General features: G+C 37.9%; 2 protein-coding genes across 2 annotated transcripts; one reads left to right on the forward strand and one right to left on the reverse strand.

The window, feature by feature from the left end:
* Positions 1-390: 390 nt before the first annotated feature.
* Positions 391-16,864, reverse strand: LOC105689130 (lateral signaling target protein 2 homolog). Its single transcript, XM_020854104.2, has 5 exons — positions 16,615-16,864; positions 6,693-7,526; positions 4,037-6,609; positions 3,663-3,955; positions 391-3,599 (listed from the first exon to the last, which is right to left on the reverse strand). The coding sequence occupies exons 1-5, from the start codon at positions 16,648-16,650 to the stop codon at positions 3,319-3,321; spliced, it is 4,017 nt and encodes a 1,338-aa protein (XP_020709763.2). The 5' UTR covers positions 16,651-16,864; the 3' UTR covers positions 391-3,318.
* A 2,855-nt stretch (positions 16,865-19,719) lies between these two features.
* LOC105689094 (pro-corazonin-like) lies at positions 19,720-23,575 on the forward strand. Its single transcript, XM_012405853.3, has 3 exons — positions 19,720-20,033; positions 22,963-23,226; positions 23,326-23,575. Exons 2-3 carry the CDS (start codon positions 22,963-22,965, stop codon positions 23,446-23,448), a joined length of 387 nt encoding a protein of 128 aa, XP_012261276.2. The 5' UTR covers positions 19,720-20,033; the 3' UTR covers positions 23,449-23,575.
* The last annotated feature ends 3,252 nt before the right edge of the window (positions 23,576-26,827 follow it).

Below are 26,827 nucleotides of genomic sequence, written 5' to 3' on the forward strand. Positions count from 1 at the left end.
GCCAATTCCATTTCCATCATGATGATCGCGTGTAGATGAGTCTAGGCGGCAATGATGAAAATTCTTGCTCAAAAATACCGAAAATCGGACTGGTATAGAATTATTTGAAAAAAGGGGAAAATTTCAAACGCTTAAACTACGCCTCGTTGGAGTTGACATCGGGAATGTTGTGTACAGGTATTCGGTTTATTAGGCCGAACTATCATGTGTTGGCATGGCATTTTGTTGATTCGCATCCATGGCGATGAAACAGGATTATATAGGAATTCGTCCGAGTGGAGTTCCTCAACAGTTTTCCCTGTATCGGATGAGCCAATCGATATAACAGCGACAATAACTTGAATTATAGTGCGCAAGGGTGTAGAATAATTTTCACAACCATTTGAAACGTCTTAAATAACAAATTTTATTTACATTCATGTTTTAATAAGTTTCTAATAACCAAAACCAAAATAAGTATAATGTATCGAATATTGGTCAAACACATTTCACAATACATAATATTTGTTATATCGTTAAATTCTAAGTGCGCACGTTTTAATTTAATATTTTTTTTTTTTTTAATTTTTTTGTTACCTTTCTTTTCCATTTTCTTATCATTTCTATCTCTTTCCGCTATTTTTTTTCATACAGCGACTATGCTTATACATACCTACAATAATCGTGGAACATTAGGCGACATAAAACTTTATTATTCGGAGATTATTATTAGTTATATATGTATGTATAATATAGTATTTCGAACTTATGCCATTAGTTTAGTGTTCTTTTTATTCAATATACATACATTTTTTCGTTTCTTATCCATACGTCATATAAGCATAGTCAGCCAAAGCCTATTACGGATACGTAATACAACTATATTTGTTAGGCAAATAATATAAAAATAATTCTAACAGGAATATTTATTAGAATTTAATTTTTATTTCGTTTTTCGTTATTCAGTTTTTTTCATTTCTTTTTTTTCCGTTTTTTCTTTCCTTTAATTTAACTAATTTTTGTGAGACATTATATTGATTAATCTTAGACATGAGAAAAATTTTATTCATAATTTTTTTTTTTTCAATTCAATTCTGACGAATACATGGGTATTCTTTTTCCTACCAAGGCGTCAATTATTTAAAAAATACAATTTCTTCAATCTCGTCTTTTCTTTTTCATATTTTGTAAATTTCGTTTTCAATATTTGGTCATATTTTATCCTCACAAAAAATGTTTCAAGAATCATCCCTGTTTGACGTATGGGGTTTTTATTCGCTGGATTTTCACAACGTTCCGCAAACACATCTAATTATCCGAACTGGATTCTTTTGCTAATATTATTATTATGAACATCTTTAATTGTTATTTAATTTTTTTTTACCTCTTTTTCATATTACTGGGAATGTTAAACACGTTATTTTTTAGGTATTTAATGGTATTTGAATGAGATAGGCGAAGAGAATTTGAAATTTTTATAGCGGGCTTTTTAATTATTCATTAAAGTTTTACGTGAATTTCAATTTTCTGTACAGAAATCGATATCTATAATATCAGCTATCATGTATTGGTGGTATTTTAGAGAAAATATTTCGAGAATTGAATCGATTTGACTGCTGCTTCGAATCAAAAGCTATCATAGGCATATTAATATAGGTATACATTGCTGTAACATTTTCGCCACGAATGCAGGAGTGGCTGCGTAAATTCTTGATTACAAATTTTGATTTTTGATATTCATTTGACATATAACTATAGAACGAAATTATGTTTATTTCTATTATTATTACATTAATATATAGGGATAGTTGATTAAACAAAACATATTATTGCTCGTCAGTTATATAAAAAAAAAAATTATAATAATAATTGATTAATTTCAGTGGTTATTTTCGTTTCGTCGTATAGTATCTTTTTATTAAACGGATTAATTGGAGCGCGGTAATTCGATATTGTACGCAGAAATGTGATGCAAAATGGAATTATTTATTAGAGATTTATATCATGTTCTTTTTTTTTAGTTAGATATCAGATTATATTATCAGGTCATTCAAATCCGTTCTATTTAATACTTTAACATTCGATCAAAACAGTCTTTTCGAATTCTCACGTGTTCGTCAACTTGTGTATTTCCAATTTATACTAATAGTATGTTTTATGATCAAAAATATTTACAGGTAAACCGCGACGTCACACAACGATATTTACTAAAATAAAAAAACTATGTCGAATTGAATAATTAACCGCCTGTCAAATAATGACGACAATAAAATTCAATCATTTTTCGACCGCATTATTAACAAGTCTGAAATATGTAACCTATCATAAATTGTTAGTTTGTGATTTGCAATCTACACATAGAGAATTTGCTAAAAAATCTGCATAAATATAATTGCAGCGTTGTATAATAGTGATGTTTATGAGTTGCAGTTCTTTTTTATTTCTTTTCATTTCGTTTCATTGCGCCTGAAATCGGTAGCATTCATCAATTATCAAATTTTTTCACAATTCTGACGTTGACGTTACATCTAAATCACTATCATGTACGGAAATAATGATGAACACTCAGCAATTTTATTCTTGTTTCATCACCGGCTAATTTAACAATTATGTAAAAATTATCAAGTCTATCGTTATCGCTATATTTAGCTTAAAAAAAGATGTGCTAATCGTAAAATAAAACTAACAATATCACCTCAGACGTTTATAAAAAGGAATAAACTAGACTAAAATCAAATGAATCAAATGTTTCTTCAATTTATACAGAATTTATATTCATCGCTCGTTTTACGTAAATTTTTGAACTATTCATAATTTGTTATTTATATCGCCACTATTGAAATCTGATTAGTGTGTTGTTTTTTTCTGTGCGTCGGTCGTATCAAACGGGATCCGCATACATACATATATCATTATTCGAGGCATACCTTGTCTTTAGAATTGCTTATTTTTGAGCAGTAGAAACTGCAAAATAAAAATATCCCTCTGTGCCAATATGATAAGACTTTGAAAAGTCCGTGATGAAACCGTGTTAAAATAATGGAAGTTGCTAGAGGGATCAATTCTTATTTGCTTTCGTTTGTTTATTCGATATATTTATTTATGTATACATATTTCTCTTTTTGTTTGTTTGTTTTTTGGAATATTTTTTAAGCAGTCTGTTACTCCGAAGGAAAGCATTCGCATACGTTTTCTAAATTCAACGATTGCAGCCAAAATTTAGACATTATATTATCGTATAGTGTATTTAATAAATACAGACGTCGTCCACTAATGATTGCATTGAATTTTTAGTTATTCATTATTACGATGATTTTTTTTCGTTAAGGCAATAAAAATTCAACTCGTAACCGTAACCTGGGAGACTGTAAAGGGCGTAACTTGATAGAGAAAACAACGATTACAAACTCTAACTGGTTTTGTGTGACCGTAACGCGGTAATGGTACGTTGTTGTTACTACATCTACCGCAAAATACTTTACCACAATTTCTGCAATGATGTCTTCGTCTTACTACGGTAAAAGGGGAGTGACAGGCCATACATCTTGGGGCATCTTGATCTGGAATCCAAGCTGGTGCTCGTTCCACGCATTCTTCTCCACATTCCGTCACAGGCGATACTGTCATCGAGAGATCAGCGATTTAATAAATCACTTCAAAAATTCGAAAATTGTGAAACTTACTTCGTTCATTTGTGGGCGTTACTTCGTCCAGTTCATTACGATCGTCGCGAACTTCCGCATCTGGATTGTTGTCATTTGTTCTTTCTTCAGACTCGATTTGCGCGATCTCAGATTGAGTAGAGGAATCGATGCTTTCGGATTTTTCGGGTTCTATCTCGTCCGGAGTCTGACTACTGTTCATCAGGAATACGCACTTCAAAATGTTTCGTAAATCCGACGCGAAATTAGTCTGCAATTGATCGGCAACTCCCGCTATGCAGACGAACAGTCGGTGAACTAGATCCTCAGAAGACCTGTAAATGATCAATGTTAACATCGACGTTAAGCGGAGTCATTCTAGTTGATGTTGACCAAAAGTTGGGCCGATAGAATACCTGAACTTTGCTCTAATTTGGTTTCTGTTGGCGATTTCAGCAGCTTGCATGGCCAGAGCGATTTCCTCGTCGTCCTGACAGTCGCTTTGAAATTCGCTCGTTTCCGAACTTGAGTCGTAGCAACTCGAGCAGCTTGAACCAGAAGCCCTGTCCTTCCTCTGTACCAGAACTTTTTCCAAACTATTTGAACGCGCCCTTGCAATGACCGCGGGATCTACAAGCCTCATCGGCGGTGCTCTTCGTGAATTTACACTCGTGGAAAAAATTCCCCTTGAACTTTGTGCTTGATATTGAACGTTTTCAGATGATGTTTCCGCCGCCGCGGGTTCCGTTGCTAAGCCACTTTTATCCGTTCTACGACCCAAACCATCGTTAATTAAGGTCGTTGCTCCTCTCAAGCCCATTTTCTTTTTAATATTACCAACATGCTCGGATCCCATTCCCATTTTATGTTCATGCTTATCACGTTTCACAGAATCTCTTCTTCTCATTCTGGCCAACTGTTCTGATCTCGATCTTCTGTGATCCAAAAGTTTTCGGTTTTGAATGGACGAGTTTCGGTGAAATTTTTGAACCGACGTTGCCGTGTATTGACTACTCTGGGTTCCTCTTGTTTCAAAGTGATGTAAACGCGGGCTCATGTGCGGGCTATGGCTACCGAAATTGGGCATTTGCCGCGTATTTTGACTCGGATGTAAAGTTGCTCCGAACGTTGCCAGTCGAGGATTCATGCTACGGTCGGTGGAATTAGATCTTGAACTTTCCGTACTTGTTGGTACTTGTAAATTTTGAACGCTACTACGTGCAACCTTCTCAACTTCATCGTGCTCCTTTCTGTTGCCTCGTCTTTCATATTTTCTGAGATATCTCCGCCTCTGTTTGTCTTCTTTCAACTTTTTAATGGCTATTTTGTCCTGAGCGTATTTTTCAATCTTGTTACCGATAGTGTCGATCTTCTGTGACGTCGACGGACAATTTTCGCACTTCAAATCGCTCCAGAATTCTTTTCTGGACGTGGAAGGGTCTATGTTTAAGTTTAAATTCTCCCAATTCTCGGAATAATTTATTTGAAAACTTGTCTGATTCGATTCGCAAACAGAGATCTGACCGTTCCCGTAAGCTAATCCGACGAACTCCTCGTTCGTGCCGTCGAAATTAGATGATATTTTCGGAATGTTTTTAGTCGTATCCAAGCCACTGGAACCCAAAGCGTGAACTTCTATCGAACTATCGAGCGAAGTTACAGTTTTTGAACTCCTCAAACTACAAACGCAGGAATTCTCCGATATATTGGAGTTCTTTCGTTTCGGCGAGTTGATTTTCGAACAAGAATAACTGGTATTCTCTTCGTTATCTTCATCCTCGTCGCAAGTTTGGTGATGCTGAGCAGTCTGTTCGATTTCATTTGGAAATGTTTTTTTCTCTTCGGGACTTTTGTCGTAAAGACTGGTGTTTTCAGAAGATATCACAGTGCATATACCCGAATCAGTTTGTTCGGATATTTCGTTTTGACATTCTCCGTCCGACAATAAACTGGACAATGTCTTATTAGTTTCGGATAATAATTTTTTCGAATCGATATCAGGGAGGGAATTTTGTATGTGAATTCCTTCGCCGGTAACGTTATTCTCGTGAGAAACCTGGTTAAGTAGATATTGAGTTTGCGAAATTTCGATATTGTCGGATGCTTCCAAAATCTGTGATATGTCAGGGTTTAGATAGCTGGTTTCGTCAGCGTTCGAGCCGTTCGGTCGACTTTCTTCTCGGAAATTACTGTTGGTAGATTGAGAAACGCCGCCGTTCGAACTCCCCTGACTTTCTACAGTTAAACTCACAGCGCTTCTAGACTGATTCTGGTCCGGGTTGTTTACAACTTCGGTGTAAATTAAGTCTTCTTGCCTAGGAACTGAATCGTTAGAAAATTCATTGAAGTCCGATGTTGTCCCGCCGTGAAAACTGCTGTCTGCTCGAATATTCGCTTCCCTGAAATGTTCACAACACGTTCTACTACTACTACTACTACTTTCCCTTTCCTCGACGCGCGAGTACCCATTCTGACTATGAATTATCGCCCTCTCTTCTATTAACGAATTCCCATCAGCGACGCAATGGTGTTCGTCCGCACCGTCATTCGACGGTATTAAGTCATCCTGCCTCGTATTTATTATTGTCCTATTTCTATTACACTTTTTATTACTTCTACTGTCATTCTGAGATCTATAATCTGCACTTTTTAACGCACCGTTACTAATCTTACGTGAATCCTCCGTTCGTTTATTACAGTCTTCGTCCAGTATTTGAACCGCGTCATTCGCCACCTCGTCCATATTGTTCCCAGTGTTTTTAGTGACGGTATAAAAATCAACGATAAATTCTTTACAATTTGGATATCCGGTATAAAAATTATGTACAAATTCTTCGAGGTCGGGAAATTCTTGACAGTTTGATTTTGTTGTTTGCGTAATATTATTAGGCGCCGAAGGTTCTTCGTTGGAACAAAGAAGTTTCTCCAGCATGTAGAGTTCACGATTGTTCAACGTCCACAGTATCTCTCTTATTTTCAGAAGCAAGGTCTGAAAAATGGAAATCAACAAAGTTTATATCATCCTCAAAACCTCGGTTTCATCGATTCCGAAACTTCAAATATCCTACTCACTCTGAATGGTCTGAACATTTCGCTGAGTGTATCAGCGGAATTCAAGCACAGAGGACCACCGGGAAGCGCTAATAACCCAGAAACAATTGCTAAACGTGGTATCGTGAACATCAGAGCTGGTTCGTAGTTGTCTACGTCAGCTTGACCGAGCAGTCCTCGTTCCAAGGCTCTTTGAAGCGTTTCCGAAAATAATACACACACCAATTCCTGCTGTTCGTATTCCTTCGTCGACTTCACCGGAACCATTGCCCCGACATAACACAACTCAAAATCGGCAAACAAACGATCGAATATTTTCAACGACTCGATTAGTTTCTCCAACGACGGCTCCAAGGGGTTTTGAGCCTGTAGAAAATAAGAGGAAGTGTTTAGAGGAGGCGCGTCCCGTACGATAGAATGCGATCGAATTACCTTGAGGTTCATTTGACCTTTGAGAGCGTGATCTCTTAGCAAGTTTCTGACAATTTCCAAAGACTTGGTCAAAGCCTTGGCCAGCGGTCTCATGGCGGAGCTTTCGGCTTCCCTGTTGATGATCGACGAACCAGCTGCCAAACATTCGGCGCCAAACCAAAGTTGTCCAGCTAAATTCTCCTGCATCACGTCGTCGGGAAATTTCACTCTAAAATCTCGGTTAGCTCTGTGCTCGGGGATAAGTTCATCCATGATCTGATTGCATATCGTCAAAACTTTGTCCTGACAGTGTCGCAGCTGATTTACAAGCGTCGTACATCTATCAGGCTCTTGACGACCGTCGAACGAGTCCAATTCACAGGCAACCGCGTTCAGAGATTCATCCGCGTAAAAAAACTGTGCGAGCAGCGACGTATCGTCTCTCTACAAATGAAAATTTGGAAAGATTCCATTAATTCAAGGTCGTTCTTCTTTCGACCGCGTATGTTTATGTTTACAATATGTCAGCAGTGATGTATTACATTATCTGTAACTGATTACCGCTATCGGAGAGCTCGCGGGACGAAACGAACGGCGCATGAATTCGATGGAAAATTAAACGGGGCTATTCTGACTTTGAAAAATATAATTCGTCGGTGTTCGTTAACCGATAAAAACGAAAAAAATTGGAACGCGATCGAAACGAATGTGTGTGCAGATGTTTCGGTGCCCCTACAACCTTCTGAAAAGACATTGAAATATAAATGCGAAAATCAAACTCGGTCAGTTTGTTTTCATTGAATCGCCAGACTTGTACATGCATTCATTCTCGAGCGCCCGATCTTCCAATGTACATATTTTATCCTTTAACTACTGTAACGCGTTATCAGTTCGCGATACCGCGTCGTGTATCCTCAGCCAGGCTGTTCTTTTAAAAAAAAAAAAAAAAATACGACGCGCATCTCGTAGACAAATATTGTGATGTCGTGATTGGCGTTATCTCGCTTTCCACGCCGTTATAATTTCCAATCTTTCGACGCTAATTCAGCTTTCCGAATCGGCGCTGAATGAAACGAGATCAACCAGTCATCAAGTAACGTATTTATAACGGTTGACCGAATTTATTTAAAATATGACGAGGAATACCTGTTGCCAAGAAGAAAATGAAAAAATGAAAAACAACGCTTACAAGAACCACAGCAGACGATAAGTTTGATACAAAGTACGAAACAACGTATACAGACACAATGTTCTTCGCGCGTCACGAATCGTTGAAACTTAATATATCCGACATATTATGAGCACATTTTCCTTCGATATTATTCTTCGTCGTTTCTCATATCTTTGTACTTCTTTCCCCCGTAATAATGCGGCGTACACACAGATATTTCCAGACGTATAAGTTAGAATATTACAGCGAGCTGCGGCGAAATGCGCGTCCTGCATCGCCGCTACAACCTAACATGTTAACGTAGACCCACACGTGTCTAGTGAACCGCTGACTTCAATGATTCATTTTTGTACGCTTTTCGTATTTTTCGAAACAAACAAAAAATACATAAACAAAATAATAAGGAACAAATTGGACGCATTTTTTCTCTCGTTCGGCATATTCATGTCCGCTGCGGAATTGCTGATCGAGACAAATTCGACGGTTAAAAAAAAAAGATGACGATTCAAGTTTTCAAATTTTATCGTCAATCTTCCTGATCTGTTTTTTTTTTTATAAAGGGAGACCATCAGAATCTTATCTGACGATTATCGCAACCGTGATGGCGACCGAAATGATAATTTTCAGATTCATGAAATATTATGTGACAAATCGAAGCGTGTTGGTCCGATTTTAATGTTTTTCATTCCATAATTTAATTTGTTTTTCACACGATAGTTTTTCTGTTACACTGTGTGTATAGAACGATGCGAAACTGTATAGGTTTTTAATTATTCCGGGAATAACGATAGCGAGAATCTTCGTATCATATGATGAATAGAAAAAGAAACTATTCCTTCCTCATGTTTTATTCACAGATGTTTCCTACCGACGACGCTATGTACCTTACGCTATACGGAACCGTTTAATTCAATTCACATATATAAGTCGGTAATTATACAATTTATTTTTCATCGTCTTGGAAATTTCGCAAATTTAACAAAAATGAGGTCGTGGTCTGAGCTCGTCTATGATTCCAAGTTCTAATCATCGCCAACAAAACAACATTCTTCAAGAGTCGTTAAAATTACGATGTGTCAAGACCGTTCTTATCGGCAATCTTCATCCGGACTTCTCTGTAGAACGTTAATGAATAAATCATAAAACAACTAAATCAACGACTAACTGTGTATAAAATATTGTCTAATGAACTGAAACTATGATCTACCAATTGTAATAATTATAAATATTCAATAAATAGGTATGGCGGTGCTATCTATACTCGAAAGGTGACATAACGTACACACATACGTAATTATGTTGACGATTAGCGATTAATTTCACGAATTCAATTCGAATGCGTACATCTATACCCGTGTATTTTCAGTCATTCAATTCGCACGCGAGTAAAAAAAGTAATAATATCAGACTAATTCAGAGGGAATTCTTTTGTTAGACAGTATCGGCAATAATTTATGTTCTTACACAGGTAATTACATGCTGAGAGATCAACAGACGCCTCTAAATTTGAAAGGTAAAGTTTTTCAGACGTCGTCAATGTTGCGCCGGATTTTTTTTTTATTTTTCTTTCAACTTCGTGTAATTACAAGCTCGATATACACGTTTCCTTTTTAATACAAATAGATCTGTATAATATGTATACATAGTTATCGTTGTACATGAAACAAATAGAACGGAACAGGAGTTTTAAGCGTTAACTATACAATTTCCAATGAAACATTTGACGGTAAGTTTATAATTCGAGACGTATCCCTCCGTAGCCAAGTGAGTACGAGATTAAAAAAAAAAATAAAAAAAAAATGAAGGTTATAAAGCGAATGCTGAATCCAATTACTTCGGAGGGAATCGGACCCACGGAGCGCATATAATAACGTACGTAATTATCATACAAGTATACGATATTTGATTGTTTCGACCTTTGGTACAATAAGCATCGCATCAGCACGAGTTTTACGAAACACGTCTCACAGATGCACCAACAAAATTGGTGAATATCGAAAAATTTCATCGTTAGGTAATGCACGATACCGCAACGTATCGGTACCCGTAGAAGCTACCCAGAGAAGAATAAATGAGTTGGAGTGAGAAGACTTTGGGCCATTTCGATATCATCGGAGTATCCTTTTCTACTTCCTCACTAGTTACATGGGTCTATTTAGTCTCATCGTGAGAGTTCGTGCCCTTTTTTCGATACGCCGAATCGCTACGATCAAAATGGGACGCACGCTGTTTCGTGCATATCTACATCCACTGTACAGTTTTTCCCTGCAAAGTGGAAGTGACGTCACCGTTGTCTAGAAAGTGTATCGTTAAGTTCACGGATCTTTGATCTTCTGGGCTACGACACTGTAAATAAATCAAATGTATAGTCGATCCAAAATTACACAGTTAATCGCGAGTAATTCACTCGCAGTTTCCAGATATTGGTGGGAGGGGGGGGGGGGGGGGGGGGGAATAATTGCTCACGTTATTCGTACTCGTCATTATATCGAATTAAAGAAAAATTAATGCTACACGTGTATTGGATAATGCGTATACCGTACTCATACATGCCTACGTAGACAATTAATAATAACAATAATCATCATAATACCGTTGTGACATCCTCGCATTACACGGCTGCGTATGTATAGCTGTATATGTAATTTCCTAAACGATTTATAATGACCACGAGGGTTCCACTCATTGTCAATGAGTATAAAAAAAAAAATAAATAAAATATTGCGAAATAATCCGGCGACGATTGAATTTAATATTTATTGTACACACGTGACACATTGTTTTTCAAAAAAACTTCAGCGAAATATAAGTCGAGAGTTTATATATATACGAAATTTTATTACTTTCAAACAAACCAGAAGAAAAACATTTTTATGTATAATTCGACAAAGAACTTCTGCGCGATGACCACACGTACATCATCTAACGTACGTACGCTACGTTACGACCGTCTCTTAAGTATAATGACTATCCATATACCAAATTGAATTACATCTGTCCATATTGTACAGACACGGTGTTTCTAGATTACCGACCGAGACCGAGGGTGTAGATTCTCGGAAGAAAAAATCCAAGAAAAATTTTATGCTTTTCCAACGAAATTCTTTTCGATTCGATTTTTGAGGAGGAGTAATCAAGAGACGCGCCCCGTATACGTCGTAGACCAGTTTGATCGGACGGGTAATTAATGACTCGTTCCTTTGTTTGCCGTTTTTACTTTTTCTCTTTTCTCTTTTTAATCTGCGTACGAACCCTTTTTCAGGCAATTGAGATTCTCGCGGTATTATCGCATGACGTACGGCCGTACGACTCGGTAGGCACGAGGTGGTGGTATTCCATCGGTTAAATTTGGCTCGACGATCGTAAAAAGCGGTCGATCGACCAACCGAAGGAACGATCGACGGATCAAACGTAACTCAAACCCATAAGAAATCCCTGAGAGCTCTTCGCTGCCTCGGCACTCCTGGAGTGCCGCACACATCGCACACACGCATATACATAAGTTTGTTGTATAAGTTATACACACGCACGAACTGAAAGTAGAAAGACAGAACGAGCAGAAGGTCTTACTTTCGATGTCGTTTTCACTCGGGCGTACGATTGTACGGTCGTACGTACGATTGGGATGGTTGAGAGAATAAAAATTTCCAATTTCCGGGTGTTGGTCATTTTTTCGAAAATGCTGTAATCTCTTTTCTCTTAGGTACTAGAAAAAAAAAAAAACCGAAATGGTTCTAACGATTCGAATGGAGTACAATCGATTTCAATTATCAGAAGAATTTTATTTCCAAGTCGGGTGCCAAGTTCACATGGGTCGAATCGACGTCGATATATACTTGCGGAACACATAATAGGTATATTACTACTTTCCGTCTACATTCGATATACACCGATGTACGTAGTACGTGGGTGACGACGATGTGCCATAACTCATTGTTTAACATCTTTCGAATTAAAGTTCTCAACACCATGTACGAGATAACGAGATAAAAACGTGTCGATTCCTTTTTTTTTTTCAATTTTAATTTTAAGTGCTTTTTTTTTATATATTCCTTATCGTCGCGTGGTAACGGTGACCTTATAAACCACGCGAAGATGACGGAGAGACCGATTTTATTTGGTATTTAATTTTTATTCCGTTATTTATTTATTCATCCATCTATTTAATTTTTTTTATTTCTCTATTTTTCCGTCGTTCCTATCGCGTCTTATGGTTCGTCTCTCGGTTCGGTTGATTACTTTTAAAAAACTTTCATCATAAATACTAAAATAGTTCGTCGCTCAATGCGCGTATCAGTCGTTCAGATGAGTGTCCCACACATACGCGATATTTTGTATTAGTTCGTAACTATGTAGATCGTGTGTGTGTGATCTACAAGGTATATGAAAACTTTTCATAGGAAAGTCATGATTTTATTTTTCTATTTTTTCCAACACTCCTACATAAATACAACTCGTGATCCCTCGTAAGGGACTCGCGACGTTAGCGCGGAGTCTAGGTCTTATTAAAATTATGATCGTTAATTTTTAATAATCGCTATCTGCCCGATGACGGTACCTACATATATATATATATATATGTATATATTCAGTTAGGTACACACGTATGTACCTGCACGTACATCTATGCCGCCGCTTTCGATTCAATGACGGTGATATATAATGTATGTACATCGAACGCAACTGAATGCTACCGTGAATGCGGTCGAGAGCGTTTCCAAATAGAGGAGAGTAGAATATAAAAGCAGCAGCAGCAGCAGCAGCACCACCAGTCTATGTATACATTGTAAAACATAGTACAAAGTAAAGGTATACGTGCGCACACACGTACACGTACATGTATATTTCCCACCTATATATATGAACGTCAGAGACGAGCGGAGGGGAATCGATAATAGATACGCGAGAACTCAACGCACATTTCTATCTAGGTATCCCTGTGGTAACTGTAAGGATGAACACGAATGCCGACTGTGCGGGACTGCAGGTTGCGCTCCGGACCGCGATTCAGTTTTGATAAAGAGATAGAGATAACGAGAAGAAAAAGGTTTTACGCTCGCATGATGCGGTACGAAAATTCGAGCCTCTCGCGTGCACCTATCCGATCGAAATATCATCGACTTCCCCCACGACGTCGATGAATTATAATTTACAAAATTACTAGTTTAAACTGAAAACAAGCGGAGTGTGCGGCATGATTTCAAGTTTGAAAAAATATGACGAACGAATAACAAAATACACAAATAACGCGATAAACAAAATGGAGGTAAAAATCGGGAGGTAAAAATAAAATTTTATTTCTGACATTTGTCTTACTCGTTAATATAGTAAACAACTACATAAATCGCGGTGTATGTATAATCCGAAATACATATATCGCGAGGTATACCTATACGTATAGATTTCTTCGCGCCGAGGTACGTACTACATTGGCTGAAGTATATAATGTCACGCTGTTGTTCTAGGTTACACATGTGCGCCGTCTCTACATGTATATTATACATAGATGCGATGTACGAATTTATAAAATATAACATAGGATTGTTTTGCCGCTGCAGCTGTATAACTATTTATATTAATTATTGTATTATAAATTTTTTAGCGTATATATGCGAACACGAGAAAATTGGTACATAAAATTACACGTATACATGTACGTGTTTACACGTAGTAACAGCATTACGCGTCAATCGAGCGTGTTGTATGCGATACAACTACACGTGTATGTATGTACACTCGGTCAGGTTTGTCGTGAACCGTTTCTCGGCCGAGCGCGCGTTTGGACAATTTTTCGCGTAGCTGAGCGCCCGACGAAAAGTTGTCCAAACGAATTCGGCCGCGAAGCGATTCACGATAAAGCCAACCGTGTGTACGTACATTGTACGTGTAGATGACTCATCTAATGATATATCTTTCGTCTTTTTTCATCTCGCCTATGTGGTGTATGTATAATACGTACTTCTGACTGATTGCGAACAGTGATATAGATATACCTATAAGATTGTTCGTACGTACGTACGTACGTGCATCACATGGATATAAACCAGACTGGATTTTCCCCCTCGGAAATACGTGGGCACGTACTGCGTATGTACGAATACGCATACGTGCGCCCAGAGATCAAATAATACATTTGTTGTTCCGCGTCTCTGTTCGCATGAATTTTTTCGATGCGCCACCAAAAACGAAAATGAAAAAAAAACCATCGGACGAGAAGAAAGTGAGAAATGAGTGACGCCGCGAGAGCTGCATTGGGGAGAAGGAAACGTAAATTTAATACCGGATTATACTGCACGTATACGTATACATATATTTCTTAATCTACGTGGAATTCGACGCCAATTTAATTAGCGGATTTTAAATCCTACGAGTTCGACGACGTGCGTGTAACCGTATCCGTGCATACACTTATATCAAACTCGGACTATACGTACGGATACATCACATGGGTATACGTAGTATTCGGTATAGTAACTCGGTTTTCAGGTCACGCGATCGAAAATTTTACGTTATTAATTATTATTGAGTTAGAGTTATGATCCATACCGTTGCGATTCTTGATCTCTGAAGTAGCCACTTAAACACGTTGATTCATTTTTTTCCTCTTCTGCTTTTTACTTTTCCGTTTTTTTTTCTCCCTGTTTCTAGCTAACAGCTGACTGCACATGCATAATTATACACGGTGACTCACTTTATACGGTTAACGACTCATCGTACCCATACGTTTTAGTACATAATATGTAATAAGGCTATATCTGAATAGATTTCAGTGTACGCCGAGGCGATTTGATTGATTAAAAAAAAAAAAAAAAAATCTACAATAAAGAATTTCGTAGGCGTGTATAAGAAGGATTTCAATTCGACGTGTCTATATAATCGTGCGTTTCACGCTGAAACAATTTTCAAAATTGGCGAACACCTGAACGTCATGTAAATAAAACCTGTACAGTGCGAGTAAACGTATCTACGTGATGTATATCACATATATTTTATAAATTGAAATGAAGTGAAGAAGAAAAAATGTTGGCAATTCGCGATTGCCAAGGTTCTCCGGATTTGGCGAAGATCGTTAACAGATCCGATTTATACGGAATCGCATCAGCTCAGCGAATCGGTTGAAAAATTTTCAAAACGGCCAGCCATGACCGCAGCACCTCAACGTTATCCGGTCTTTTTGATTTATTTATCTCCCTGTTTTTTGATGGTCATTTTGGTTTTTTCAGTTCGAATGTTTATACGACGAATGATGTAAATTACATATAGATATATATCGAACTAGAGAACAAAATGGAACCTGAAGGTTACTTCACCTGAACGTGGTTGTCGATAGAATAATAAGTAGATAGTTTCGATTAGTGTATTATATGTAATGTCTGCACTATATGTTTTGCCTTGTTCCTGCAGTATACGTATAAATCGTAACGAGTACGGTGGTTTTAGTGCGGAGGAAAAATTGAAAAAATTGAAAAAAAATTATTTTGCAGTAATCCGTACGTGTGCGATATGTAGGGATACATGAGCAATAATTTTTTTTCGATTTAATCATTTTTATTATGATTGTCATTTTCAGAATACACAACGAAGGGTTGAATGAGAAGACCAGGTTTGGGATTTGGGTTTTTGGGAATCTTTTATTTGTTAAGTGTGCACACAATTAATTATGTTTGTTTTACAATGCAGAGGATAAATGAAAAAAAAAAAATAAGATGACATGCAAGCGACGTTTATTATAAGAGTAAACATGTATCATTACAATAATAAATGGTGCATTAATTACATTTATTTATTTGATCAAGCGAGACACGTGCATGTATATAAGTATATGTAAATGTAGGTATATTAAAAACCAGCAAACTCGAGGATTGCCAATTGAAATGATAAACAAATGGTGCAAAGGAGAATCGAAATTGAGAAAAGAAAGAGAGAAGGAATGAAAAATACCTGCCTGACATATTTTATCGCATATAATTACAAATTGCGAAATTTCATTCCCTACGTCTATTGTTATTATTTTGCGAAAGTTATTTTTACGGATACATGTACATGCCTACTTCTACATAACTGTGTACATATGTATTTTTTTAGTATATTTTCATCCGTTAACAAATGTGTGTGTAATCGTGATGATTGTGCTACCTGAATATATCGGAGTCGCGATACTTGCGTTGGTACTATATGTTGTTAATTTAAATGGATTCGATTTTTGAACAATTGGATTAGTCCGTTAGAAAAAATTTCTTTCAGTTCTGTTGCATCATTTAATGTAGTCCGTACGGTTTTTGGATTTCTTGTTATCTTTCGTTTTTCGCCTTCGAGGCAGCGTAAAAGCATCGTTTTCGAGTAGATGAAAGTCCGACCTACCTTAGGCCTGTAGAACCATTTTCTTATGGACTCCATGATAAAAATCCTTGTAAACGAACGGCGCACCGCAGGGTTCTTGTAGCGTTACGAGTAGCACAACATATCGGTCACGAAATTGGCGTCGGATTGCGCCCTATTGTAACACCGAAAATATAAAAAATTCAACGACGACCAGGCGAAATGCACGCGCGGATGCGTCGATTGCACAAATCTAAATAATCACTTGTGAAAACATGATTGAAAAACTGACCGACAGGGGTCGCTCGTCATTCAGAGGAGTGACGGGATGATAAGTCGAGAATTTTAAGACCACGCAAGCGCAACACGTTTCTTGAAATAACGTTTCTGAATTCGATATAAAGCGACTCTTTTGGCGGTAGTTTCAACTAGAACTCACAAAATGGAATCCCGCGGCTAACTTCAGTATCCATTTTTGAAAGCATTTCATTTCAAAAATCGAACATCCATCGTTGACCGATGATTGGTTGACTAATCTTCGGTCAACGCATCCATCTTGTTCTAATATGCCAATCAAAAATTAGACCATCAGAACGTACCACATGATAAATAAGGTGGTTGAAATTCTATAATATACCAAATCTGCAGGGCACGATCGATTCATCTCAAATATTTCAGAGTCCGTTGTCATATCTGACTGAGATTTAGATAATAAATGGGTCAGCGGAACATGAATCACGCCATTGATTTTAAAATGAAAGCTGCGCTTGTCACGATTGAAAGTGAAAAAATTACAATCGCCTGATGAATTTAACTATGTATGAGCAGCTTTTTCAATTACCTTACTTTTCTTTTACATTAACATGCGGATAGAGAAATCTAGAAAAATGCGATAAAAAAATTATTACGACAATTCAATAAAGGATTTCAATCGGGGGCGGATGTGAAGAAAATTAAGTGAATCACGATCATCGTTGAACCGATCGTTTGGAGAATTTTTATTTGCAGCCGCTAATTACGAGATAAATTAATTAATTTATGCTCATCGTTAATGTATAATATCAGAGAAAATTGTTATCAATATTGCACGAAGGCCAGTTTTGTGCTTATTACAACGGATTACAAAAGAATTATATCACACAATCAGGGTTGCGTGCATGACCGCGTATAGATAAGCTGCAATAATTACGTGTAACAAAAATAACGGTGACAGAAGAAAAAAAGATCGGAAAATGAAAAATATATATAGATCGCAAAAGTTTCATACATGCGCTAGATTTATGACGTCCGTTTTTTTTTTTTTTTTTTGTACGTATACATGCTCAGATGTGTAACGGATTTGTTGCTGGTGAAGAAAAAGAAGAAAAGAAAACTGCAAATGTTAAAAACACTTGCAATCTCCTTAATGAAAGCAACAGCTCTTCGCGGTTGGTTCTGTAAATTATATTAGATGATTATTGTTTGGGGTTCTGGTGTATCGTAAAGAAATGTTCATTGAATTGAAACCACCTCCACTCGAAATAATTGATTCTATGGAATTGCGAATTCATTTTCCTCACCCACATCTTGTGCCCGCGTGTAGGTATATTTGCTACAAATATACCTTTGGAATCAAACGATTCTCGAGGGTCTTTTTTAATTACTCCAACCAGTTTTAATATACCCTGTATACCTACGATCCCTTTTTCTCATCCCTGCATCACATGGTGCAACATTTTCCGATGGGTTTTCGTTACATCGAGATAGGTGAATATCGCGGCGTGCAAGCATAAAATTTGATCAACCGTATCGTTTCATGTATATCCGCGGTATACGCGCGGCTTTTTGACATTTCCTTTGACACGTGCCTATTATGGATTATTTTGCACGCGGAGTGAAATAAATTTTACGTAACATCGAGCCGCGAAGTCCCAAGATGTTTATTTATATTTATATTATATGTACGTATACGTGTATATATACCGTGTACAAGAATCCGAAGAAACAACGCAAGTATTAAACAATCGAGTTCTAAAACCAAGGGAGAAACTTGAGCCGATGCTGACTTACAATCGTCGCTATATACCGCCTGGAAAAAACCACGAAGAGAAATAATATAATATCGCTTTCCCAAAGGTTGGAAAAATCAAAAGATACGTGTGTCATCGTGCGCTGTTTCGCATAGAATTTTCGATTATGTTTTTCTTGTTTTTTTTTTTTCCAACGACGTATACGCGAAGCGCAATATATTCAGGATCATAATTTTCCAATTTTTTTGCCGTGTACACGTAGCAACCGAATGTTACGAATTGAAAAGTGTAGTCAGAGATGATCCTGCAATATAACACACATTAAACCGGATTTCCAATGAAATAATGTTACCTTCTTTTTTACTTCTGTCTGTCTACGCCCTTCAAATAAATTTCTCACCTTCTCGTCACCTGTCTTACGTATCACTGCGTTGAAATGAATATACACGAGGTGTTTAGCACCTACAGTGGATGTTGATACATCCGAATCAAAATTCAAAAGTAAAAACGTACGAGATCGCGGGTTGAAAGATATTCTTTGCGATTTTTAGTACGCAATGTTGATTTACTTTTTGTTCAATCTTCGAGTTTCTCGTGGGAGCATCCAAAATGGCGGGTGCACGGGTAACTGTATCGCCTACATGTAAAGTAATTATCCAATGTAATAGGTGGTGGGAGATGTTTTTAAAAGCTTGGAAATGATCTTCTAGCTCCTAGATGAAAACGAAGTATACCATTAGATGCGTGGCGTATTATAAGGCGCTGATTTCATAATCGTCCAATTAAGACATCCGCGGTACGAAGGAACAATGATGGCTTGATAATAATTAGAATTTGATTACCAGTTCCATTGTAAAGAGTCGTTGGGGATAGCTTGTTTCCGAAATGTCGGCCGATGAATTATCTACACGTCATCGGTTTAATAATCTTAAATACAGACCTCAATACAGACGTATGTGTGTACGTCGCACCTATTTTGAATTAAATTAGCGTCTCGACACAGCGAGAAAATAGCTCAGATATCCGCACCCCCTCGACGATAGTAAAACAGGTGGCTATATACCTATGTACCTCATCCCTTTTCCATGTAGCCGTAAGGGTAGCAAGCGCGCTGCGTGGGGAGAACTCTTCTTATAAAGGACCCGGGCCAACCTCCTTGGTCCATTGCAACCGCAGATCTCACAAACGGAAGAGATACGGGATATTCATCTACCTATATCATTTTTGGAGAACGATCTCTCACTACCGTATTCTGTTGTACACCAGTGAACGTCTGTGCCGTAATTGAAACTCGAAAATTCATTCGAATTACGATAAATTCATCTATAATTTTACGTACACCACCAAAGTGCAGGCGAATTAAATCACTTCGAATTTAAATCCGAAGTGAATTTTAATACAAAAAATTTTGAGATCACATTCGACCTACAGGAAAATTCTGAAACAGTCGAGGTGAGGTTCAAAATTTTTCAACATTCTTTCTGCTTCTAATTTTTCACCATGACGTCGATTCAGTGTAAATGAGAGAAAGAGAGTCGGTGTTTTAGAATATATGAAAAAAAATCCTTTTTTTTTTTTTGAATCGGAGACTTTATTCGGTGTTTCCATACCTGAAAATATTCGCAAAGGAACTAGATCGTCGACTTGTCCTACTCCGTGTCTAACATAGTCTCGATTGAGATCTGCGATGAACGTGATTTTTTGGAACATCTAAAAGTGAAAAGAGAATTTGAATCTTCGAGTTAAAAAATTTCGCGCATAAAATAGTTATGCGTGAAAATTGCTATTTATCGATCATCGTCTCACGTGTGACGCATTCCAGTTTTTGATTTGCAACTGATTTTAATAAAAACATATGATGGTTGTAAGGGTGATAACCGAAATTGTAGTGTATTCTAGTGCAAGGTAGGCAATTCGATATAAATTATGGCGAAGAGCGTTTTCCTTATCTCACTTAACTACATGTTTTTCTCAACTCGAATCAATTATAAAAGTAAAATGATCGGCAACGAATGAATTGTTCGAATCGGGGGGCAGTAAAAGTATGGCTCGCGAATCTTAATTCAAAATTAAAGTCCACTAGCGGTTATTTGTAGAAACTTTACTGTGCGGAACTGAGGCGTTACCGTGTTCTACCCGCAGAAAAAAGAGCGCAGATATGTCACGCACTTTTTTGCCGACTGTGGTTAAGCTAGTCTGTCACGCGAAGTTACTCCCAGAGCATAACTCCGTCGATAAGATCTGACGATGATAAGAAGTTTAGGAACACGATTCGAAAAATTGTTGAAAATTGCAGAATCCTTGCGTAGCTTAAGCTGTCTCGTGTACCGCGTTACCATAGAATTTGACATAGAACGCGATTCTCTGTACAGTTTAGCACGATAATTGACCGTTAAATCGGCAACTGTATCGCCCGAAGACAAGATTATACAATTATATCACCAACACTCGAAAAATATCTCCAATATCGCGTTGGTGAAACTTGATTACAGTGTAAATTTCTAGCTCAAGTAATTGCACACTATTCTTTTCTACTATTTTAGCTCTATAATAAAGAAGGAACTAGCTAATAATTGTACAATAAATAAAAAAAAAAAAAAGTTTCTCTCATTTTTACTCGTTTCTCAAGCCTCAAAACCTCCGCGACTCAATCTTTTGAGGGCATTAAATAACACGCTTTGTTAAAGATGATCTATATATCAACCGTACAAATAATAGCGGAAAAAATATTTAAATCACCGGCGTTTTTGTATCATGTATATCCCTACGTGTACATACAAATCCTATGTACGATATATAACGAGAGTTGTTACCGCGGTATATACGGGATATGTATTACATATATACACGGTATAATTGCGCGACTTCCGGGTAAAAATTTTTTCTCTCCCGCGGTATAATAATGCTTAAAACATTGACTCAAAAGTGAAATATCTTGAGGGTAACAATAAGAATGATCCATGTGGATTCTGAGCAGAGTTTTATATAAATGCGATAAAAGCAATATAATGGAAAGCTTCGGGCAATATTGCGATCCAGAGCACATGCGATGTGCTCTGTTTTATTCGCTTTATATATTGGATACGTGTACGTTCCTATGTACATATATATATAGGTATATACATATATACAAATGAATGTTATATAGAGAATGACGGATATGGAGTACCGTAGACATGTATATATCTATATACTTTATATACTTAGTAAATACATAAGGAGATTGTGAGTCGAGGAACTCACCTCTCTGAGGATTTTCGAGGAGTTGACTCGGTTCAAGTTTGCAGCTTACAGGTATATCTGTATATACGAATATGGACCGCGAAAGGACGCGTGCATCGAACGGCACACGGACCCTGCTTATCCAGAGGACACTTAGTAGCACTTACTCTTATCTTAACGACCAGGGACGCACGTTGCGTCGATGGCGCCCACGAATTAGCCACGGGGTGCCACTGAAATTTTCGAAAATCATCTTACCGCCCGACTTAGAGCGACGTTTTTTCGCTACTCAAACATTATTACAACCGAAAAAACGAATGTCTCGTAAATATCATCAGAGGAAACGGATTATTTTCACAGTACCACGATCTATCTCGTTATACTGGTATATCGGCAAAAAGATCGACTGGCGTTTTTTAATTTGTTGGGGAACTGAACCGAATATACTTTGATACGATAGTTTAGTTCTCGCGGGTTATATTTCAGAGCGAAATGCTGGGTTTCATCATTATTTCTGAATAGTAATTGCGGTAGATTCACGTCGGTTGCATACTTTTTATTACATTTCGTTTTTCTTCTCTTTTATTTATTCGTCTTGCCTCTGTTGTACCGATCATTTATTTTTACGGATCGTTGTTCCGCAGCGGTAGAGATCATATCAAGCTTCACGAGTCGAGCTGCACGTTCCGCGAGTCTTTGACGAACAACAAAAATTATAGTCAAAATCAATCGTCAGAGAATAATCGATTGTCGGTTGGACCGACGAATGAATGTTCGATAACATGGACTCGCGAACTCTGTTTTATTAGAAGATCATTTCAAAGTGGATTTTCTACGCTCAAAGCGACGAATGGAGAATTTTTTTTTTTTAAAAATTCCGAACCAGGCGTGCACAGGAAATTGTTGCTTAAAAGACATTAAATTGTACGAGCTAACAGTCGGTTATCGTAAAACTCGGTAAACCGTGCGAGCGTTGTATTCGCCGATAGCGTTCAGATAATACCTTATTAAAAGTCAGGTTGCAGACCGAACTTGACGTTACGAATTATATCACGAGGAAGCGGAACTGAACCGCAGCTGACGGGAATAACAATTATCTACCTTCAACTCAGGGTTTGACGTTTCAATTTTGCGTTAATATGTGAAATTTTTGTATCAGATGGCACGCTGCACGATGACTCTTGTGATCTTCCTTCTTTCCATGATGACTTTGTCGCTGGCTCAGACATTTCAATACAGTCGGGGTTGGACGAACGGTAAACGGGGTGGTCACCCGTCTCAAGTTTTGGGTGGACTCCAAGATTTCGGTTCATCTTCTTCCGGGGTTCAGGTACCCGCTGGAAACCAAATAGCGGACCTGCCGACGCCTTGTCAACTTCAAAAGCTCAAAATGCTCCTGCGTGGAACCGCTGCGACCGATCAGGTGAACATTTTCAAAGATTTTCGAACTTGTGGGATCTCGATGAAATTCTTTCCGCGCTCATTTTTACTATCGTTAATTTTTTTCATCCCTCACCTCCAGCTCTACCTTGTACCGTGCGAAGTTCTCAGTCAATCCGGAGCGGCTCCATCGATTCCCGAATTCGCATCCGTGGGACGTTTTCGACGTTCGACCAACCTCGAGGATAACGACAACGGCTATTAAGAATTTATATCGTGTATCATAATATACCCATACTACCTACTGTCCGATGCGTATGTCGCGCCTATTAATTTCATTGATATTGTACAATTATATTTTAAAGTATAAATAAAACTAACGGATTGCTATACCTTATAGGTAATTCATTACACCGTACGCATATTGTAGATATCATCGAGTTACCGCTTAAGACGCGCGTTGCGATAATCCACACTACAGCCCGCGCTGCGGGGTGGAAAGAATTAATTAATTAAGCGGCAACTCCGTAACCCTATAACGGTTCAAGTATAACCAATAGCTGATGACGGTTTGATACGATTGGAGGATACGGACTGCTGTATAGGTATACAAATCTATAGCCTTTGCCTTGGGATCTGGGGATTTCGTCTGTCAACGCAAGACAGAGTGGAACTTGGTCGACGAGAGACAACCGTTGATCTTTGGGATTACCAGATCGTTCGATCTGTATCTAAAATACACATCTGTCTGTACATGTGTACATATACGTACGTATGTATTTACGTATGTACAACGTATGCATATATGTATACCTCGCGTGATTCGACGCTTCGAAATCGTTTTGAAGTAAACGAACGTTAGCACGTTCGACGAAAACTCGATTCGATAAGACCCGACGAATGAATGCGAGATACAATCGATGCAGACGACTATAAATTAATAGCGGCGAATTTAACGCATGCGAGAATATATAACAATTATATCGATGGCGAAAGCATACGTACGTACAAATATATGGAGTAATGTAATATATTCAATGTACATGCACTATACAGAAACTTGGCTGTTAATCAGAAACCAATTAGCGAAGGCGAGTCAGAATGAGTTTAATCGCATAAAATATTAAAATGTCGTCACGAAACAGAGCTCTATATACGTGGCACCACTCGACGGGGAACAATTCCCCAACTAGCTATGTATATATATATATATATATATACATATATATATATATATACATATATATATCTGCACATACGTACACCTATATAAAGATACCATAGTCTAGTTGGTACATGAAACGGTTTCCCATCGAGAATATCCCGAGGGAATTTCCCCAAGTACCGGGGACTCTATTATATCCTACATAAAGCTATGTACCACCACTTCTGTATCATATTGTCTAACAGGTTATACGTATACGCGAACCGTTACATAGTTTGCGATCGGATCACACCGTAGAATAAATGTATATATATATGTATCTATATATATGTATTACCCATTTTTTTTTCTTACCGCTCTCCAGATGAAACAGTCCACGCGTGTCCGTTCTCCGGGTATCCCGATGAAGTTACATGTGCAGGTCCTGCTGCAGGATCACGCCGCCGCAACGGGGGATTTTTCTCTAGGGAAACTCAACATAAAGTAGCTCCGTGTATACCCGTACATCCATGTCGACGTACACAGTTAGATGTATAAGTGATTAAAGCATAAGTTTCCCCCTCGACTCGTTACGGGAAACAAGTGCCCACACTTTTTTAACTACTTTATTTATGTCATACCGTGCGAGTAGGTACCCAGCAGCCGTCAAAGCTGTATTATACCCATACCGGGATATATGTGTAATATATGTGATGGAAATTATGTATTTGCTAAGCTAGAACATTTCGATTGACTTGATTGGTTCATTTAAAATTCCAGCTTCGATTTGATCAGACTAAGAAATTAGTCTGGTTCGACACGAGGATCGCGGGATAATTTCATTAATAGGAATAAATAATATATCCTCACCTTCGGTAATGAACGATTATTTTTTACTTTCACAAGTATTTTTCTGGTCGTTGGGATGAAAAGTAAAAAAAATGAAAAATCGTGTACGCGTAGATGCATCGATTTTTGTTCAACCGCGTTCGTTACGAATCCGATCAACTGCATCTGTCATTACCTGTCAAATTACCTTATAACATCATACGTCAATTGAAAGGAATCGTGATTGCAATAATTGACTTCGAGATCATCAGCAACGACGAAAGCTCGTATTAATATTCCACGTGAAAGAATGTAAAGTCAGTTCAAAATAGTTGTATCTATATGTACTCCATTCGTTTAATGTGTCGTAATAATTATTTTCGTCGCTATAGTTCGACGTCCCTCTCTTTCGGTTTCGTTACTCCTGACGGACAATTTGAAAGGAATTTTCTCGCGGTTAAACCCTCCGACACCCTTAACTGTCAACGAATAACAGTTTCAACTGTCACTTGATGTTTTAGGGATAACGTGGCGGACGGGGGATGATCATTTTGCGCTTTTCGTTTTTCGCCCCGGTGTTACGCGGCCTGAGAGTGGGTACACGCGATTCGGAGCGGAGGGCTCAACTTTGAAATGAATATTATTACCTGTTATACAGCTGAATTCGTATATATATTACATATTTATGTATATAAATGTATGTACCGATGTGAGAGGTGAGCCGGTAGGTGAGTAAAATGAGACGGGCGTGGAGCGTATAAATACATAAATCAAGCAATCGGCCTAAAAGGCGCGCGCCGCTCAAGAACGCTTGTCTCGCTTTTGACCCGGCTATATTGTTACCTATTTTATGCGTCGCTTGTCATTTGTCATACCATGCGGGACGTGATACCTTTTACCTTTACTTGCGCGATAATGTGAAACAAGAGAACCCACCAAAAGACTTACGCCGGGTAGCCGAATATAATGCCCCCCCACCCCCACCTCCACCTCTGAAGTGGATGGAAAACGAATGTATGAAAATCGATTCGTATATTATAAGTCCACGTAGGCACGCTGTACATACTTTATGATTTATGTACGTACTCATCGAACAAAATGTATTATCTCTACGTTATTATACACGTTTCTCGTACATTGGTGCAACATTCACACTTTCCAATGCACATTTCGGTTATACTCTCGTATCCACTGAATACCTACGTTATTTAGGAATATACGGTAAATCGAGGTACAAACGAGAATCTGATGATCCACTCGGTCGCACGATACGACCAAGTCTTCCACGTGTATACATCTGTATTTCTGGCCTATTAACGAAATACACGTAAGGAAATTTTCGGAATCGAAGTGCGAGGCATTGAGAAAATTTCGTCGATCGCGCATTCGTCTACATGATACATTCACACAACTGCATCTACTAAAAATTAACGAATCGATCGTTATATTTGTCGTCGATTCCCTTAGCATTTATGTGATGAATAATTATAGTAGATACGTTCACGTGAATGTCTCCGGAAAAAGGTAGCCCCTACGTACAAATTTGAGCGATGTAATTTCATATTATATATATCTATATATATACCTTCGGATTTCTTCAAGCGACCACATTAACAATTATTTGTTTCCTGTCCGTATGATCTGGACCGCCCGCGGCATACGGAGTCAGAAG

Source organism: Athalia rosae, chromosome 2 (genome assembly GCF_917208135.1).
Source record: "Athalia rosae chromosome 2, iyAthRosa1.1, whole genome shotgun sequence".
Classification (NCBI taxonomy): Eukaryota; Metazoa; Arthropoda; class Insecta; order Hymenoptera; family Athaliidae; genus Athalia; species Athalia rosae.

Coding starts and splice junctions, on each gene's coding strand:
- LOC105689130 (XM_020854104.2), bottom strand. CDS start 16,650: ATGGAGTCCATAAGAAAATGGTTCTACAGGCCTAAG. Junction 6,610..6,692: donor AAATGTTCAGACCATTCAGA/GTGAGTAGGATA, acceptor TCCATTTTTCAG/ACCTTGCTTCTGAAAATAAG. Junction 3,600..3,662: donor AACGCCCACAAATGAACGAA/GTAAGTTTCACA, acceptor TCTCGATGACAG/TATCGCCTGTGACGGAATGT.
- LOC105689094 (XM_012405853.3), top strand. CDS start 22,963: ATGGCACGCTGCACGATGACTCTTGTGATCTTCCTTCTTTCCATGATG. Junction 23,227..23,325: donor GAACCGCTGCGACCGATCAG/GTGAACATTTTC, acceptor CCTCACCTCCAG/CTCTACCTTGTACCGTGCGA.